This window comes from Myotis daubentonii, chromosome 7 (assembly GCF_963259705.1).
Source record: "Myotis daubentonii chromosome 7, mMyoDau2.1, whole genome shotgun sequence".
NCBI classification, from domain to species: domain Eukaryota; kingdom Metazoa; phylum Chordata; class Mammalia; order Chiroptera; family Vespertilionidae; genus Myotis; species Myotis daubentonii.
This window is the reverse complement of record NC_081846.1, coordinates 14,549,723-14,570,267: the sequence shown is the minus strand read 5'-3', so window position 1 is coordinate 14,570,267 and position 20,545 is coordinate 14,549,723. Positions and strand designations below refer to the sequence as shown.

General features: G+C 35.0%; 2 protein-coding genes across 9 annotated transcripts in view; one reads left to right on the top strand and one right to left on the bottom strand.

Moving 5' to 3' along the window:
• Positions 1-10,223, top strand: part of METTL21A (methyltransferase 21A, HSPA lysine) — a 40,122-nt gene extending 29,899 nt beyond the window's left edge. Inside the window, exon 5 of the mRNA XM_059702924.1 lies at positions 9,612-10,223. Coding sequence (XP_059558907.1) covers positions 9,612-9,644 — 33 coding nt within the window. The 3' untranslated portion in view covers positions 9,645-10,223. The remainder of the gene's footprint in view (positions 1-9,611) is intronic.
• The window catches only part of CREB1 (cAMP responsive element binding protein 1), a 59,476-nt gene that overhangs the window by 19,279 nt on the left and 19,652 nt on the right, over positions 1-20,545 (bottom strand). For 5 of the 8 annotated variants that reach the window (XR_009453741.1, XM_059702915.1, XM_059702912.1 and 2 more), the window contains 5 exons: positions 18,025-18,146; positions 11,268-11,414; positions 10,473-10,514; positions 3,206-3,306; positions 795-937 (listed from right to left, as the gene is read on the bottom strand). Coding sequence is in view for 7 of the 8 variants with exons in the window: in XM_059702915.1 (XP_059558898.1) it covers positions 795-937; positions 3,206-3,306; positions 10,473-10,514; positions 11,268-11,414; positions 18,025-18,138 (547 nt within the window). In the remaining variant the exon portion in view is untranslated. The remainder of the gene's footprint in view (positions 1-794; positions 938-3,205; positions 3,307-10,472; positions 10,515-11,267; positions 11,415-18,024; positions 18,147-20,545) is intronic. The other 3 variants (XM_059702918.1, XM_059702917.1, XM_059702916.1) reach the window with 2 other exon arrangements.

The window sequence follows — 20,545 nt, the reverse complement described above, 5'->3', positions numbered from 1 at the left end:
GAACAAATCAAAAGGAAAATATCATGAATATGAGGCACTTTGGGAGACACAAAGATATTAGGAAAAGAGAACAAAAAGTACCACTCACACAAATGCCTTTGATCAAACCAAAGCAGAACTCAAAAGTACTTTATAAAAGATTTAGGTGAAAGATAGGTGTTATAACAGAAATGGAAACTTTGAATTTTGCAAAAGACATCTTTGCTTTCTATAAGCCAAAAAGAATGTAATTCAGCAGTCCTTATGCTTTCATTATTATAATTCACAACACTACCATTCATATTAAAAGGAATAATAGCCCCGCTGCGGTGGCTCAGTGGTTGAGCGCCAACCTATGAACTAGGTCACCGTTTGGTTCGATTCCATTCATGGAACAAGCCTAGGTTGTGGGCTCGATCCCCTGTAGGGGGGATGCAGGAGGCAGTTGATCAGTGAATCTCTCTCATCATTGATGTTTCTATCTCTCCCTCTTTCTTTCTCTCTGAAATCAATAAAAATATATTTTTTTAAAAAATTAAAAACCTGAAGTAGTGGTTCAAAAAACTTCTAAGACTCTCCATGCATCAGCATAAAACATAGGGCCATCTAAAGGGCTTACATACTTGAGCAATCCAAATTAAAAACCTGAAGAAAAGAAAATACTGCCATTACAGAACTTTACATATTGAACAGTAAAGGAAATATAATAATAAGCGAGACTGAGAAAAGAGTTGGCATTTTTATAATTCCTTAAAGGAGAACGCAGACATTAGTTTTTCATCTCACTTGCCAAAACAGAAATATCTGTTACTCACTATACTGTCCACTGCTAGTTTGGTAAATCGGCGTTGGCACCGTTACAGTGGTGATGGCGGGTGCTGAAGTCTCCTCTTCAGACTTCTCTTCTTCAATTCTTGGCACTCCTGGTGCATCAGAAGATAAGTCATTCAAAATTTTCCTAGAAAAAGTGAATTATATAAATTAAAATAAAAGTGACATTTACTAGCTAAAAACAGTAATAGGAAAAGATCAGAAAACTGGGAAGAAGCTACTAGTGCATAGGACTAAAGTTTAAAATATAAAAATTTGTAAGAATAAACTAAAACAGGATCAGGGATTTATATGTCAAAATGAAACCATACCAGTACCAGATAAATACAGATGAATTTTTCTTTCTTTTTAAAACATATATATTTTTTTAATTTCAGAGAGGAAGGGAGAGATAGAAACATCAATGATGAGAGAGAAGAATCATGATAAGAATCATGGTTCGGCTGCCTCCTGCATGCCCTACACTGGGCATTCAGCCCGCAACCTGGGCATGTGCCCTTAACTGGAATGGACCGTTCAGTCCACAGGCCGACGCTCTATTCACTGAACAAAAACAGCTAGGGCCAGATGAATTTTTCTTAAACCTGAATGTAAACACTGTGATTAAAAAATCCAGTTGCAAGTAAAGAAGAGATTAATAAAAATAATTAATGAAATTAATTAAAAAATCATTTTGTGTGGCAAAGAATATAAAAAATTAAGTCAAGAGATATCATCAATACTAGGAGAAAATGTTTACATATATTACATACAAAAGGGCCAATATCCCTGATATATAAAGAACTCTTAAACATTGATGGGGGGGAAAAAGATCAAACCTGTGAGAAAACAGACACTCATACACTAATGTTGGGGTATAAAATCAGAATAACTATTATGGAAGGAATTTGGTAACATCTAACAAAACTATGTTTACATAGCATTCTCCTAGGAATTTACCCTTAAGATATACTTCCCACAGCATGAAAATATTAAGGGTATTCATGGTAGTACTGTTTGTAACAGCATATACTAGAAACAGTCTATATGCCCACACATAGGAGAATGGTTGAATAAATATGGTTCATCCCAATAATGGATACACATGGTACCTTTAGTATATGAAAATAAAATAGGAAAATATACATGTATCTCCTTGTCTGTTCAAGAAAAAAAGAAAAAGAGAGGTTAAACAGTTTGATGAGATTAGTATCTACTGAAGATGGTTGGGAAAAAAGTAAAAAAGTGTAGAAGAAATGAGTGAGCAGGGACACTTCTGGGTATATGTATATATTTTTGGTACAATTCTAACTTTCAGAATCATGCTAATGTTTCACATATTCAAAATGAAAGAAAATAATATCAACAAGGATGGGGAAAATTCTAAAAATGGAATATAAACAAAAACAAATGAATTTTCTCGTATTTCAAATTAATAACATAATGACAGAAGAGATGAAAAAACCTTAACCCAAGTAATTTTTGATATCTTAAATTTCCAACAAATCAATCTGCACTAGTCACTTAGCTTTAACAGTCTACCCAAACTCTGCCCTTTTATGTTTTTTCTATCACATCTTCATAGTATGCTCATTGACAGATTTATAATTATTGTTGTATGTATTTGTCTTTCAAATTATATAGGAAAAAAAGAGAAATTACAAGGCAAAACTATAATAATCCTGGCTTTTATATTTATCTATGAAATTACCTTTACTAGTATTGTATAAAATATTCTATTCTCTTTAATTTCCTTTCTCCAAATTTCCCCTCTGGAAATTCTATAAATGCTGACGCTCTAGCCACTGAAGAGTCAAACCAGTTAGGGTTGAACTTTATTAAACTCTAAAGTAAACTTATGAAGATTTGCAGAATTAATTTTCCTGGAGATATTGAATATGAAGCCAATATCTAAATATAAAAAAAATGGTTTGGTTCATCTTTGGAGGCAAAGCATGGACCAGGCAACTTCTCTAGCTGAATATTAAAACTACAATAAGGTGCCCCTAAAATTAGGGGATATCAGCAAAGCATCACCCTAAAACAACTATTAACAGTTATCTGCCAAGTACCATCGCACAAGAAAATGGTTGGCAAATGTGTTGCTAAGTAGATGAATAGTACAGTGTCAGAACTGGCATGTAACTAGAAAATACTATAACCTTATTAAGTGTATTTCAAACCTTTAAACAGAAAAGCAGTAGCCAGCATAATCTACGAAAACAGAAGCAGGAAAAAAAATATCAGTGTTTATCCAGCACTGTTCAGAGTAAGAAGTGCTCTCACTCTGCATGATAAGCTTCCAAGTTATTTTACTAAAGATGAAGAAAAGTAAGCTACTGGGTCCTGAGCTGAGCAGCTAATTGTTTTCCCGACATCTCTGATTTTAACTTCTTTTGACTATTAAATTCCATACCTGTAGGAAGGCCTCCTTGAAAGAATCTCTCTTCGTTTTTGGGAATCAGTTACACTATCCACTGACTCCTGTGAATCTTCACTTTCTGCAATAGTTGAAATCTGAAAATAAAGAACTTTATCTTGATAATCAAATTTCATTCCCATGAAATATTTATGAATTTTAAGAAAAAGTCAAATACAAAAGGACATACATAAACCATATACATGCTTCAGTAGATTAACAAAATCCCTTTTTATGAGAGACCTACACGGTTCACTTTCCCCTCCCATTTACTTATTCTATAGAAGTCAGAGGACCTAAAAAATTTGTCAAAACCACACTTCTGTGATATCCAAATTCAGCTTAATCTCTTTCAGGACTTCTTGTAATCAATCCTGAATGCATCAATAGTCCCTGTCAGTTGTTTTCTTACAGTTGTTAGAAAAAATTTACCAAGTAAAATAAAGTGTCTGACATGAAGGTAAGAAAAAAATGACTAAATATTTGGTCATGTAAGTCTATACAGTGACTATACAAATACTTTCCTGAACTACTGTGAAAACACTTCTAAGTATATTTACAAGGGTACAAATAAGATTGGTGATACCCCAACACATTCCAGATGGTGGTTTCTAGTAAGTTAGGAAAAAGCTCTGTTACATATAGATATGGTTCAAAATTGGTAATCTACAATTTTTAGTAAGCAAACACTCAAAGACCTATGCATTTCTGGTAAGTATCCCTGAACTGAAAAGTAATGAAGTTGAATAAAGATTTTACATGAAATAATAATAAAAGGAGCAACTAGTATTTCTTACTATATGCCAAGTGCTCTGCTAAATATATATATTATGTTATTTAATACTCACTAAAATAGTAACATTAGGTGCTGGGTAAGTGTGATTATTATATATATTTTATAGACAGAAAAACTGAGGCACAAAGAAGTTAAGTAACTCACCGGAGCCACAAAGCTAGGAAGTAGTGGAGTCACTGTCAGTACTTGGCATCTCAGTTTTAGAGATCCTTACGGGCACCAAAATCCTATTGGTTCCAATCTCAAACCAGTTTTTTCAGAAGCAGCAACCCAGACGTGTTTTTAGACCATTTTCAGACTAGAAGTTCATTCACCTAGGCAAGCTTCCTGTCAGATTTATACTGCCAAGTTTCCCTAGTCTGCTCCAACAGGAGCCTCTTACTCTCTCCTGAACTAGGTGTGCACGATGCTGTCAGAGTGAGATTTAGATTTAAACAGGGCAAAAGGGTCTATGTGGGTTAGCTCCCAGTCAAAATGTATGGCAATAACAATAAGAAAAAACATATTCAGAGGAACCAGAGAAATCCCAAAGGTACTATGTACATCAAGCATGTCAAAGTCAAAGGCTAACACAGGCCAAATAAACAAGGTTTAAGTTTATATGGGCCGCAAAAAAACAAAAGCTTCAATTTTCATAGAAATGTAGGTTTATTTCGATAGAGACATGCTGAATACAAAGGGCTGAAATAAATGAGTCATCGTTAACATAAAATAATAGAACATTTTAATAAAAGTTAATATTTTTTCTTGAACATTAACTTACCACTGAATAACTACACAAATTAATAAGCATAATGCAAATAAACCTATTTTTCTTGTTCTCCGGAAGCAAAATATTTCCTGTTGTGCACACCAAGCAAATCAGTCCAAGACTAATGACGTGGCAACTGGCTGCTAAAATATACGCTGCTAGTATTAGTGGAGAGAAATGATGCGCCTGCATGTAAGATGTGTAAGGGAAATGAATGCAACACGATTATAGTAACCAGTCATTAGCGCACGTTGTAGTTCATTACTAATAATTATGTATAACAGGATATTGAAAAATTAAGTTATGAAATTTTTATTAAAACGTTTCTTCAATACCGTTATATTGGCTAGGCTGCAAAAATATTCGTTGTGGGCCGCAAACTTGACATGCTTGATGTACATGGTCTGAGCCTAAGAGTTAGAGTGCAGACACTCACTTTGACAGGGCTTTGTGATATGCACTCACTTTAAAATATAAGAATAGTCTTTAAGACCAAAAATATAACAGGAACATTTAAGGAATCCAGAAATGACAGATAAAAAGATGAGCAAGGCTGAATTTACTCTGTAATTCTCTGCAGAGTAGTAACACTATAGTTACTGCCAAAGGAGCACCTAGAACAATTTCTCACTAATCTGTAGCTGCTGTAACTAGCCACTCAGTGTAGTCTGCACAGACTTTCTCACAGAGGTAGAGCAGATAAGGAGCTGTGAAAAGGCCTTAACAAGTGGTCAGATTTTCAAGGAATAAGAAGACAGAACTCATAGTGGACAGTATTTTGTATCAAAAGTGTTTACCTTCATTAAAATTTCTCAGAATCTTAGGTCCTCTATTATTCTTTTTGCCTTGTTTGACTCTCATCCTTACAACCTTCTTTTAAGGATATACAGTGACTTAGGCACACTCTCCCAGGTTGAAAACAACTTCAAAACATGTTACATAAACCACCCATGCGACACTTTCAAAATGAAATAAATTAATGTTGCTTTTTGTATGCAGCCTTTAATTTTTTTAAACTCAGTGGATCTATTGCTCTTAGCAGGAGGGAAAAAACAACTCTTCCTCTGATCTAAAAGATTTTGTCAATTCAGACAAAAGGAATTAACTTTCCATATTGTAATTATTTAGAACTATGAGGCCAATTCCTATGGATTATCTACCCAAAATAAAAAAGCAACCCAACAAAAACAAAAACACACAGTGGACCCACATTTCTGAGACTAATAAAAATCATGTCAAAAAGTCCTTTTTATGTGCCTTGGCTGGTGTAGTTCAGTTGTTGGGGCACTGTCCCATGAACCTCTAGGTTCAATTCCCAGTCAGGACACATGCCCAGGTTGTGGGACATGCAGGAAGCAGCCGATTGATGTTCCGCACTCACGTAGATGTTTCTCTCTCTCTCCCTCTCCCTTCCCCTTTCTCTAAAAATAAATACAAATATTTTTAAAAATCCTTTTTATAAATAAAAATTAGTAATTATAGTTTAACATATTTAATAGTCTATTAAAATAACATAAAAAATTACATCCCAATTTTAAGTATCATAGACTACTTCATTCCAATGATAGACAACTTCCTCTGAGCCTCACCCTCTATCACCTCACTTATAAACCCCTTCTGGAGCTCCTTAAATAAATCTTTAACCTTTGCTGCTTATAAGTCAATACATTTTCATAAGCCAAACTATTACTTGTAGATGTAAAGTTTTAGATCTGTATTTCTCAACTCTCTTTTACTTTGTTAAAAACCGATACCTCCAATTTATATGGAGGGGAAAACTTCCTATTTTGATGTTTTTTTTGAAATTTCAAAATAAAATATCAGTGAAAATCAAAGCACTGATAATATTAGATGCTTTCTCAAACTATATGTAGTCCCCTGGAAACTGAAGTACTTTTCCTGGGATAGTTCACACTCATGGCTTAGGCAGATTTTTACTCAGTGGATCAAGACGTTTAATAAAAATCTAGAACAATAACTTCCAAGCACTTCTGATCTGCAGATCTCCCTTACAAATAAGAAAAATTTACATAAGCATATATTTCTTATTTGTAAATTATAAGTGTTATTTTACATATAAAACAGTATTTTAAAGAGAGCAAGTATAAATATTAAAATGTATCTGTAAATTTCTTAAATCATTTCATTTTTAATAGTGAATAATTTGCTTTAATGTGCTTTGTCAAAAATCATTTAATACTTTATAACAGTGACTCAAAAATATGATTATAAGCTTGGGCTTTTGAAATATGATTTAAAATCTGCTATTGTTGAAAAAGAAGAGACCTCTTGATATATAGATATAAATAGGTGAATTTTTGGCTGGGCTTACTTAATAAAACAATCTACCAGTTATACAAACTTTTGATGAGATTTATCTAGTATATTTTCATTTCCCTGGTTCTCAGTTACTATATGCTAATAAAAGGTATTATGGTTTCATATTTTATCCAATAAGTTCAACACCTACTGAAACTCTAGAGGACTTCTAAAAAGTTTGAAAAATTCTATTTCCAGGTATTAAAAGTATATAGATTTGACTTTTTAGGTGCCAAATTTACAGTTTTTGCAGTATATTTTTATTGTTTGCAGTTTTAAAAAAAGGTATGAAAATATTTCCAAACTTTTATTTTCAAAATGCTCTCACCACAGCATAAGTTTCTTTCAAAAACTAGTTCCTCTCTCATTCATTAATATGTCACTTTCTCCCAGAAAGGATAAAAGAGATTTTCTTTCCAAAAATATATTAGGTAATATGTCCCTTGCACATCCTTGCTTGCCATCATTAAAAATACCAGAATCTTCAGAACACGTATCTTATGTAAAAAAACAAACAATTCATCCTTTCATTAGATAACTCTTACACACTTTGCTATATAACCACTAAACCTCGATGTTGCACAAAAGATTTTTATCGTTGCTCCCATGACATTACACAGTATTGTAAAGATTCTATCAAAAATTCCATCTCCAACTACTCTCCCCCTTGCTCACTCTATTTGAGTTACATCTTCTCACTATTCCTCGCTATTCCATACTCTCACTTCTCAGCCTCTGGACTTCCTTTTATTATTGTACTAGAGGCCTGGTGCACGAAATTGGTGCATGGGTAGGGTCTGTAGGCCTGGCCAGCAATCAGGGCTGATTGGGGCCTTCCTTCTGGCTGCTGGCCAGGGCCTTCCTTCGTTCCACAGCGCCCCCCCCCCTCCCCCAGGTTGTGGTCAGTGCACTCCTTGTTATAGGGAGTGATCGAACTCCCGGTCTCCCAGTCGAATTCCCGAGGGGACACTTTGCATATTAGCCTTTTATATACAGTATATAGATGGACTAGCCTCCTTCACTGCCTTCTGCTTACCATGTTCCCTGACCACCCAACATAAAACAGAACACCCTTCTCTCCAAACCATGCTCCATCACTTTCACTTGCTTTAATCATCTTCCCAGTACTTATCCTCACCTGACATATTTTATTTTTTCATTGTTTCTCTTCGCTCAAATGTGATCTTCATGAGAATAGGGAAGTATTATTTGTTCACTGCTGTCTTTCAAAGCACCTAGAACAGTGACTGGCACATAACATCTGATCAATAAAAATTTGTTGAAGGAATGAATGTAATTTAAGGTAATCCATAAATCCTCTGACATGTTTAAATTACACTGTATTAAAAATGCATCCAAAACCAACAAATAAAAAGTAAGGACGCCACTGTTAATTTCTATACATTTATGTCACTCACATAATATGTGAGACTTGACTCTTAACGTATACATAAGATAGAGTTAGGGTACCAATGTCAAGTAATAAATGGAATATTACTACAGCTTAGTTTCTGATATTCTTAGATTAAAAAATATAAACAGAAGTCCTAATATGTTATTCTCACACCTGAGAAATGTGCCTTGTGTATTTTGGAAATGCTGTTCTAGAATAATACTATTCTCCCATCTAAAAGTTCGAGAAACCCCTTCTCTCCTTTTGGAGATCACCTTTTTTGATGTAAACTACTTCCTAGTTATTAATACTAGTCACTGTTAACCAGCTGAAGTGACCATTAAAATGTAATAGATTCTCCATGGTTTAGGCCAGCCATGGGCAAACTACGGCCCACGGGCCGGATCCGGCCCGTTTGAAATGAATAAAACTAAAAAAAAAAAAAAAGACTGTACCCTTTTATGTAATGATGTTTACTTTGAATTTATATTAGTTCACACAAACACTCCATCCATGCTTTTGTTCCGGCCCTCCGGTCCAGTTTAAGAACCCATTGTGGCCCTCGAGTCAAAAAGTTTGCCCACCCCTGGTTTAGGCCCTTTTTAAAAAATACTGTTATTTATGTCTCTGTTTATAGAATTCAGGCTTTCAATTATAGGCATAACTCACCTTAATAGAAAAAATGTGTTCTTGAAAAGATGAACCCATTTCTAGAGTTAATGGCCCTATGAACCCCAGGTCCACATTATTATTATTATTGTTGTCACAAAGTAAAGATTAAAAATAAGAATAAACATATATCACATATTATTGCCAAAAACTGTAATCTTAACAAATTTTGTGGGTATAATTTTGGTAATTTTTTGGTGTTCTTTATAGAAAGATCTCCTACTATTAAGTGAAAACTGAAAAAGTAAAGATTAATGTGAGCTTTAGAATCTTTCCACTATTATCAAGAAGAAGATATGAATAGGGAATTAGTAATGGCATAGGATAGAGAATGTAAGGTAACATTAATGAAATAAAAATGGAGGCAAAGTATAAGAGACTATAACCCATCCACTATGATTCCACAGAAATATCAAATTCTTCCATTTTTAACTGGGCAATACTGACTCCTACTTGGTAAAAAATTCCCTTTCAGGTATCTTTCAGTATGGAAATTCCTACAATTTAGTGATTTCACATGAAAACATCCTTTTTCCCCACTAAGTATCCAAGCAAGCCAAAAGCACAAGGACATAATGAAGCGGGGAGGTAACAGCAGCTCAATACACAAAAGAATAATATGGCAGCCAAGATCTAACAAGTCCTTTCAACGTTAACAGAATGCTCCCAAGACAAAGGAGACACTTCTCCCCTCTACAAATACCCATCAGTCTGGCTACCATGCCCAAGGAAAATGCAAGGCTCACCCACAGAAGACAACAAGGATGGTAATGAGGAATCAAAGCTACACCACACAATAAATGACTGAAGAAAAATAGAAAATTGTTTGGTCTGATCTTTTTTTTTTTTTTGATAGGAAGGGGGTGGGAGATGGGAATAGGAAGCAGTCTAACAGAAAGGAGTTAAAACTTGCTTAACTGGGATCACCTGGTGAAAGGTATACCTGGTCTCTGTCTGAAAATCAATGGAAAAAATATCCTCAGTGAGGATTAAAAAAAAGAAAAGGCATACCTGGTTCATCACATGGAACAATATTTTAGCAATTATCCCTAATTAAAAATTATAAATTGGTTACCTCAGGAGATAATATGACCTTCCTTCCTTTGAAAGCAATGCTGGGCTACAATTTAGAGGAAGGAAGAAAAGACAGATAGGGAAATTAAGCCACAGACTAAGAGCTGGATAAGTAACAAGTTTGGCCTAGACTTAGAAGATCTCTAAGATTTTTATTCAAACCTGAATCCCATGTTTACAGAGAAGGACAAAGACATAAAGAAAAATTTCTCACCTTCCTTTCTAAAAATAGTTCTCTCCAAATCTAGGACCTAGGACTCACCTGAGTTCCGGAGAAAAGTCTTTTTAAGTCCTTACAGGAAGACTGTGAAGCAAAAATATGAAATGGGAGGCTGGGGTTATGGCCTACTTGAATGAACGTTCAAGTTTTTTTTTCTTCTTCAATAAGCTCACCGCAAAGATGTATACTGCTCTAGGTTTTCCCTACAATTGAGTAGTCACCTTCAGAGGTCTACGTGCCTCTAATTCCTTTGGATCCAACTCAAAGGAACAATCTCTCTAAAGAATGAGATAATGCGTAGTATAATCCCTGACTCTTAAGGTGCCCTTTCTGAAATATCATTATTTCAAAGTTATATTCTGTAACTTAGAACCCTAAACATAGCTCATATTACAAATGCTTTATGTAATCTCTAAATTCAATAATATCTTAGGTAAGGTTATTAGTTAATTTTTGGCAAGGGTTTATTTTTTTAGTTGCATATTTAGAAAATAGTTACAAAGATATTAGTTTTATTTCTTAAGTTTCCTTAATTGAGGTACATGAACCTTACAGTCTCTCCCAAACATTTTCATTTTATCCCATGTACTTATTAAAGATTTCCCCCAATCAATTCTCTTTCTTCTATAGCTTAAGAAAATCTTTTTCTTCTATGTCTGTTCTTGGGTATATGCATTCCTATAAAAGTGACTATACAGATGCAGCGTATTCATTTATTGTAAAATAAAATAAACTCTGAACTACATAATGCCCCTATTTTCATAACTACTGAAAGAATAGAGATATGACTATAAACCACAGTTATAAAAATAGATGCAGAACTTTTTATACACATACCTGAACTGTCTGGACTTGTGGAGACTGAATAACTGATGGCTGGGCCGCCTGAATAACTCCATGGACTTGAACTGTCTGCCCATTGGGCAGCTGTACTAATGTTACGGTGGGAGCAGATGATGTTGCATGAGCTGCTGGCATAGATACCTATTGTGTTGAACATGGAAAAAAATTACCATCACAGATACCTTCTTGGGAGTACTTATGTTGAATATAAAGCAAAATTTAGCAGCAAAATGATGACCTTTTTGCTAGGTAAGTCTTTCATTGGTGTGAAAGAAACTAATGATTAAATTTAATGTTCTTAAAAAATAAAAAGACTTCAAATACCTCCCCATCCCCATTTTTCAACTCCTCCCAAATGACAAAAATCAAAATACTATTTTAATGTAATAACAAAATATATAACAGACTTCCTTTGAAAACTAAATACTACTTTATTTGTATGGAACTTCACATTTTCCCACCTGCTTTCATACCCAATTTCTCATTTTGCTCTTCAAAAATATCAAGCCTGGGTAATCAGGATTATATCCATTTTAGAAAGAGAAAAGCCAATCCCTCAAAGAGATTAAGTAATTTACTGAGTCAAGCAATATGCTAGACCTAAACATAAAAGTCTTCTTAGTAACATGTACCAAATAAATCATGTTCTGAAATATAATTGCTCTCAAGTTTGGGCAAAACTTAGCTACTAAGTCTATAACAAATGCACATTTTATAATACACAGCATAGTTTTATCTTAAACTAATTAATAGTATGCCTTTCATTAATGAGAAAGTATTAATAGGTATAATAAGGTAAAAATTTCTACCACCCCCCAAATAAATCACTAAACTGGTAATAGTTGATATTTTAAAGATTTATTTTCCTCTTGAAGGAATAAAGGAGCAGAGTTTAGAAAATATAAGAGAAACCATTTTTTCCTTGAGGCACAAAAGAAGGCACTATTAATGAGTCAATATGTAGGTACAAAGGGCTCTTATGCCATATGTCTATCAGATGGTGCTTAACTATTCCTATGCTAGCACAAATTTGGGGTAGGAATTTTATTTGCTCATTTGGTGAACAGTTACTGGGGACCTATATGCCGAGAACAATGTTAGATCTGAAACTACAAAAATGAGAAAGATATAGATTGGGGAATGTGTGTGAAGAAATGGGGAAAAGGACACAAATAAATATACTTCAGTGAAATAATGAGGTTTGCAAAGATAAAAATAAACACATTGAGAGCGATCCCATCCCACCAAGAGAGGAGGCTACCAGGGAATAATATAAATTTGCAACAAAGAACACATGTTAGGCATGTTGCTATAAGCATAGAATTCCAGGCAGAGAGGCTAGCACTGGCAAAAGCAGAGAAACAGCATGATCTGTACATGACAGAGAGGGATGACAAGCAGTCAGTACTACTGGAGATGTGTTTTACTCTAAAATGTAGGAAGTAAGACTATACTTTCAGGGATCATTTCTATAGTTCGTTACTAAAATGTAGGAAGTGAGGAGATGAAATAATAGAGGCAGGCAGGAGCTGAATATGCTAGTCATGAAACTCTTATACATGTCATATTAAAGAACTTGCACTTTATCCTGAGGAGCTTGGGAAAGGCAATTGAAGGGTTTTGAACTCCTGATCATGGTGAGGTTTGCATTTTAGATAGATCTCTTTTGTGCAATGTGAAAAATATTTATGTCACAGGAAGAAAAAAGTGGAGGCTAGGAGACCAATTGAGAAAACCTAAATAGTAGTTAAAGTGAGATGATAAAGGCAGAAAGAAGGTACTAGATGTGGTAGGGATGGGAATGAGAGAAGCAATTTAATAAAAATTCAGGAGGCAGACCAGTAAGGGCTTTATAAATGATTGGTTGAAGGAGGTGAGAGGAATCAAAGATGACCCATATATTTCATCTTTGGGTAACAAATGGTAGACTCTGCTATCAACTGAACCAGAGAACACAAGAAGGAGAAACTTTTGGGTGGTGGGGATGGTGGTGGAAGATGAAAGAATTGATCTGATATTTGACTGTGAAGCTTGTGGGGAAGATCTCTATTGAAGATAGAGGTTAAAACCATAAGCCTTCCATCTTTGGGCAGTTAGAAGTCCTTCCTAATTAGTCATTTTTCTCTCTGGCCACTATAAATCTTGTTCAGTTTTACTTGGTTCTCAAAATGTGGTCCATGGACTACCCCTCCACTAGTTACATAGGGACCTGTTTATAAACGCTCATGGACCGAAAGACACATTTCCCTACACTGAACCCCAATCTTAAGTTATTCAGAATAATTCATCTCAATTCCATATAAAAGCTCTTCTAATATTTGAATTATGTCCTCTTCTGACTATTCTCTAGGGCGAATATAAGATGCTAAGTAACTCAGTGAATAATTCCTTTTCTACCTTGACCATTCTACATGATGGCTCCTCTAATTATAAGTTTATAAAATACAGATACACAAAAATAAAATATGAGACACTTATATTCCTACCACTCAGAGCTAATCACTTTTTATAATTTTGCTGTAGATCTAGGTGATTTTAAAGGTACACATATACACTCAATTTTTGTAATACATTATCATGGAATCTATTTTATCATATGAATCCACTATGAATACTTTTCCATTCCATTAACAGTCTTTTTTTTTAATGGTTGCATAATAAAGTATATAATTTATTCAATAAATTCCTTTATATACACACACACACACACACACACACACACAAACATAATTGATTTCAGAGAGGAAAGGAAAGGGAAAGAAAGATAGAAACATCAATTCTGAGAATCACTGATTGGCTGCCTCCTGCATGCCCCCTACTGGGGATCAAGCCCACAATCCCAGGCATGTGCCCTTGACCTGAATTGAAACCGGAACCCTTCAGTCTGCAGGCTGACACTCTATCCACTAAGCCAAACCAGCTAGGGCCATATTTAGGTTTTCAAATTTGCCTATTTCAAGAAGCTACAACAATAATTACCCTTTTATCCAACTCTTCAGTTAAGTTCATAAAAATTTACATTCTTGCACTAACTGGTTTGGCTTAGTGGATAGAGTGTCGGCCTGCGGACTGAAAAGGGTCCCAAGTTCGATTCCGGTCAAGGGCATGTACCTTGGTTTTGGGCACATCCCCAGTAGGGGGTGTGCAGGAGGCAGCTGATGGATGTTTCTCTCTCATCGATGTTTCTAACTCTCTATCCCTCTCCCTTCCTCTCTGTAAAGAGTCAATAAAATATATTTTTTTAAAAATTTACATTCTCATAGTCAAAACCAACAATATTTTCATTTTCACTTAAAAAAATTTCTGCAAATTCCAAAAGTAAAATAAGACATCTCATTATTGTTTTAGATTTTCTTCCTTCATTAGTTAGGCTGAATATTTTTTCCTGTTCATTGATCTTGGATTTGACAATTTTATTCTATTTTTCTAGTATTAAAGACTGACAATAAGTACTGGCCAGAGTGGCTCAGTTGGTCTGGAGTCGTCCATGCACAGAAAGGTTGCTGGTTCGATTCCTGGTCAGGGCACACACCTAAGTTGTGGCTCAATCTTCGGTAGGGGGTGTGCAGGAGGCAGCCGATCAATGTTTTGCTCTCACATCAATGTTTTTCTCCCTCTCCCTTCCATTCTCTCTCAAAATCAATTAATGTATATATATATATATTTAAAAAAGACTAACAATGGAAACAAAAGCAGATATTGGAATGACAAAAGGAAATTATGTTGACAATGTATGATGTTTGTGTTACAGACTTGGATGAGCAAGTGAAAACAACTGTAATTAGAGATAAAAAGAACAAAAAAATATACAAATGGGAATTAGCTTTCCTAAAACTCAAACATCATGCCACCCTGTTTTCAAAAGTTTTAAGTGCTAGAGGACTGCTTAGTAAGAATGACATATGGAATATGTGTATAATAATTTTGCTCCTTCCTGAATCTCCAATTAAATTTCATGAAACTGATTTTGTTTTTACAGGCATAATCATGCAAGCATGAGAATGGAAAAGAATACGAAATTTGGAGGCTGGCCCTAGCGGGTCTGTCTCAGGGGTTGGAGCATCGGCCTGTGGACTGAAGGGTCACGGGTACATACCTCGTTTTCAGACTGGATCCCCAGCCCGGTCAGACGGTGCGGGTTGGGTGGGGTGGGGCAACCAGTCGATGTGTCTCTCTCACATCAATGTTTCTCTCTCTGTCTCTCTCCTCCCTTCCACTCTCTCTAAAAATCAATGGGAAAAAAATATCCTCAGGTGAGGATTAAAAAAAGAAGAAATTTGGAGGCTGGAAAGCAGATGGATGAATGTTATTACACTTAGAAAACCTCAGAAAGCCAACTCATAGGGTGGAGGCAGGGAAAGCATGATTTGCACCATAAAATCCTAAGGGCCTGGGATCTAAGACACCCTGGAAGGTGGAGTGAAAGAATGAGGATAAGGAAGGCTGTTTCAGAAGCAACTGAAACCCCTCCTCACTCCCTGTGGAGAGAACAACTAAGGTATCCCATGCTGCAAGAGAAGTGGAGATTCCCTGGATAGAGAGTGTCTCTAGACTTGACTGCCTAACACAGGGAATTGCTGAAGGTAGAGTACTAAACCTCAGTCTTCTCTGTATTTACCTAGGCCTTTACCATACAAGCAGAGTATTAGTGAAGCTTTCTCTGGGGAACCTGACCAATGCCAAGGGGCAGAAAAAAGACCTAAAATATACTGCCAGTCACCCTAAGTGAAGCTCACAACTCATTATAAGCCTCAAACATATCCACAGAGCTTCCAACACAGCTTTTTGGTTCCCTACTTTTAAACCTGACAGATGACTACAAATCACATTCTAAAATGGAAGATGAAGAGCAGAACAAATGGAAGGGGGGAAAAGCTATAAAGGAAAATCTATGTACAGAGATGAAAACTTAAAATAAAACCTAATTAATATTCTGATATAAGAAAAAATATTGCCTTTGTGAAATATAAACAGGATGCTATTAAAACACAAATGGACTATTCAGAGAACAAAAGGAACTCTTAGAAACATGACAGGAGAAATAAAAAAATTTCAACAGATGGGTTAGAATGTAAATTTGAGGAAAACTCTCAGAAAACAGAACAAAAAGACAAAGAGATATAAAACAGGAAAGAAGAGATGAGAAAATTAGAGAAACAATTCTATAGGTATAACATCTGTACGACAAGAATCCTAGAGAGAAAAGAGTAAAAACCATCAACCAAATAATTTAAAGAAATTGTGCAGAATTGAAAGCATGAGTTCCCACTACAAAAGGACCCACTGAATAAATAGGACAATGGATGAAAAATTGTCCAAATCAAGGTCCTAGTAACCCAATAATGAAATAATGAAGCACTATGATCAGAGACGAGATTTTTTAAGATACCAGAGTTACAAAATAAGAGATGCATTTAGTCTCAAACAGCAACACTAGAAGTTACTTGTCTTTAAAATTTGAAAGAAAAATGATTTCTTTACCAAGAATTCTTTACCCAAACTTGCTCAAGAAACCACTGGAAATCATGCTTTCCTATTTTAAGAACACAAACTTCTCAAGAAAGTCAGTAGGAGGAAGAAATTTCCAGAATGATGTACTATAGCAGACTTAGAGGTCATCAGGCCACAAAAGATAGTGTGAGGTGAGAGAGAGACATGTTGAGCGCTGTCACCATCAAAATCCCCCGTGGCATTGTATCTTCTTACTAGAGGGCCAAATGCTTGGATGAGCCCAGATTCTTATCTGTGCATGTTTTTCAACCATGTACTGATAAAGCCTTGGTTCTCCTGCTTTGTTCCTGCACCCGACTCATCTGAATACATTTACTTCATCCTCATGTGTCTTCTATTCCTCAAGACTGGAGGTGGGCCTGAGTGACCTCAGGAGAAAACAGATCAGCCCAATTATATTCCTGCTGGAGGTCCAGTTTTTGGCCCACACTTTAACTCCGTGTGGTAACCATCAATGGTTGGCCCTCTATTTCCTAAGATGCTATTCTTGCTCAGTGACTCCTCTAGGAGAGCTTTAAAACTCTTTGGGAAGCTGAGGTATGATATCCCAGAGCCTCTGCTAGGATTATTTTCTCCTGGGAGACTTCACATGAAACAGGCAATATCATACTCTTACCTAGCATATTTATTTTTGCTATTTGGTGTTTATATTAGCCATCTTTCTCATATACGTTCAAACAGTTGTTAATAAAATAAACTATTTAAGGAAAAATATCTAATAACAAAAAATAAGGAGAGAATATAACCTTAGAGATAGAATGTTTCAGACAAAGACAAAATGAAAGAGTCATGAATTATATTTAAAATATACAGGAAACAAAAACTATCATCCTTGAAATTTACTTGTGTGTCAATTTATTTACTTATCCTATATTTTTAGTTTAAGCACATATAAACTTAGCCTTTCAGATTATCTGCATCCCTATGTCCCAAAATAAATTTGCATGATATGAAAAAAAGCACTTATAAGGTTTTCTTCCTTTGTTTAAGAGACAATTAATCTGCCCACTAGTTAAAATGTAATTTTCTGAATCATGCTGCTACACATAGGGTATCAGTTTAACAAAACACTTTTTTCTGATATGCAACTGAATACTATCATTTCTAAAATTAGTCTAATACTAATATAGGAATTTTGATATTCTAAGAATGTCTGTGTTCATTCTATGCATATCTCTGTAATAAAAACATATGCCTCTCGGACGAGAAGCAACTTGGAATCTCTCCATGTATTTAATACCTGGGCTAATGTGGCAATCTGTGGCTGGGCTTGAACGGTCATTTGCTGGTTTTCAGCTTCTGTTACAGCTGCATCTCCACTCTGCTGGTTCTCTGCTCCAGATTCCATGGTCATTTAGCCACCTACAATAATATGAAAGAGTGTTACAAGCACTACAGTGCTTTGTGCTTTTTGTGACTTTAAAGGCAAATTTCAAGTTAATAGGTATTATGTAGTGGATAGGTTAGCAAATACACTAAAAAAATCTAGTTACAATATAATGTAGCTTAATTATTATAAAACTTGTCCAAATTTGCTGAGTTGTAAATGTTTCAGTCCCTTCAAAAAAGAAAAACACTTTCTTTTTCCTTGCCATTTCTTCCCAATGAGAGATTACTCTACCTAGGCTATTTCTCTCTTCCATGAATCTCCCCTACTGACAAGGGGAGGGAGGGAGAGAGAGAGAGAGAGAGAGAGAGAGAGAGAGAGAGAGAGAGAGCAAAGTTATAATTTTTCAAACTATACCAATCAGGAATGAAGAGAGTGTAGAGAGAAGTGAGCTGATGATAAGGTATACTGGCTTCATGGTACCTTCTATAAGAGTATTCCCTCCTACTATGGGGGGGGGGGGGGGGAGAAAAATTAGAAGCTACTTCCATGTGAAATTACTGGAGGTAGGGCAAAATCAGCCCAAGTTTCAAGAGCCAAAGTTGTGGGGTATCAAGATAGAAAGGTGGGATAATTAGTCACAGAGCCAAATTGGAGGCTCCAAACACATGAAAATATTAGTGTTCTGATTCCTCTCACTATGTATAGTATGCAACACCATACACACACGCACGCGCACACACACACACACAAACTTTTGAAATTTTAAATTGCAAAATTGTGGATAATTTTAATTAGGCTGATGTTTTTTTACTTTTGAGCCCTGCTGTGCTAAGGGCTTAGTATATTTGTTGGGTTATCAGAACTGGATGGCAGCAAGCAGCTACCTAGAGATGAGAGAAATTTCTGATAACTGGGGAAGCCATCATGTGTAAAGGATTCACAATGAAAGGGATTACTTCTTATCTCTGGACTACTGTTATCATTCAGTGCCTAGCATATTACTTGTCAAAATGAATTTATTAATAGTTAAAATTACCTACAATGATTGTATAAATAACATAAAACCCAAAATGCTTTTCCAGACTTCATTACATTTATTTTGTAATTCTGAAATTGACCATCAACATTTCACTGTTCCTTATGTGTTTACTACATACCATCAGAATGTGTCACATACTAATACATTTTGCCATCATTTACAGGATTCTATAAAAAAAGCGTTTTACAAGTGACAGTTAAAAGTTAAAGTGGAAATATCTCTGGAAAGGAATAAAAGTAATTTAGAAATTCAGAATTCATAAAACAGATAAAAAAGAAAAAGGTCAACTGACTAAACTACATAATTACTTAAAACATTTATATGGCAAAAGCCATCAAGACAAGTGCACAGGGAGAAAATATCTGCCACATATAATCAACACAGTAACCTCTAGAATACAGAGAAAGTACTAATCAATAAGAAATTCTTACTGAACTACTATTGACTAGTTCACAAAGATGTATGTTCAAGGATATTCACTGTAGAAATTTTTTATAATAGCAAAGACCTGGAAACAAGTATCTATCATTAGGAGGACCTTTAAAGAAATTATAGCAGTAAAGACAAATAAAATCTATAATGTAATGACATAAAACTTTAACAGTGGGCCATGAACATATTATAAAATAGACCTCTGATTTATGTTTAAAACAAGAAAAAACATTGTTGTAAAGGTATATGCATGGAAAAAGGTATGGGAAGTTATATAATCAAGAGCTAATATGCTAATTTGACAGAGTAGAACAACTGTCAGGAAGACTTTCCGGACGAAGCCAAAGCCAGGGCCGTGAGGGCCGGTGAGGCAGGCAGGGCTGAGAATTTCGTACATCGGGCCTCTAGTATACTGTAAGTGGTAGCTCTAAATAGAGGAAGATTTGGTAGACATGTATAGGATGCTGACTTTCACCTCTTTTTATATTATTTTTCTCTTCCCATGAGCAAAGATTCAGGAATACTTGTACAATGTAAAAAAAAAAAAAATTAATAGCAAAAATCATGGATAACATTTTGAAACTATGAACCAAAAACTGTGCTTCAATAATAATTTTGAGATACCTGTTGACAAGATTTTTTAAAATCCCAGATACAGTTTACATGAAATTACTATTTTTGTTGAAATTTTGCCCAAACTGTTTACCCTATATTTCCAAAGAGTAAAATAATTCTTTTTTAAAGTTATCAAATAATTCTGATTATCATTTGTGATAGTTATTGACTTTTATACTTAATGATCTGTGCTCTTTTAAACTACAGTATTTAAGAAAAATATCAAAAGTAATAGAAAGCAACAGTAACAACAAAACAATTTATGCACTTTAAATGTTGTGCATACTTTTGGTCTGGGAGAAAATGGAAGTGAAAGTAGTAACAATATTACAACGATTCAATAAT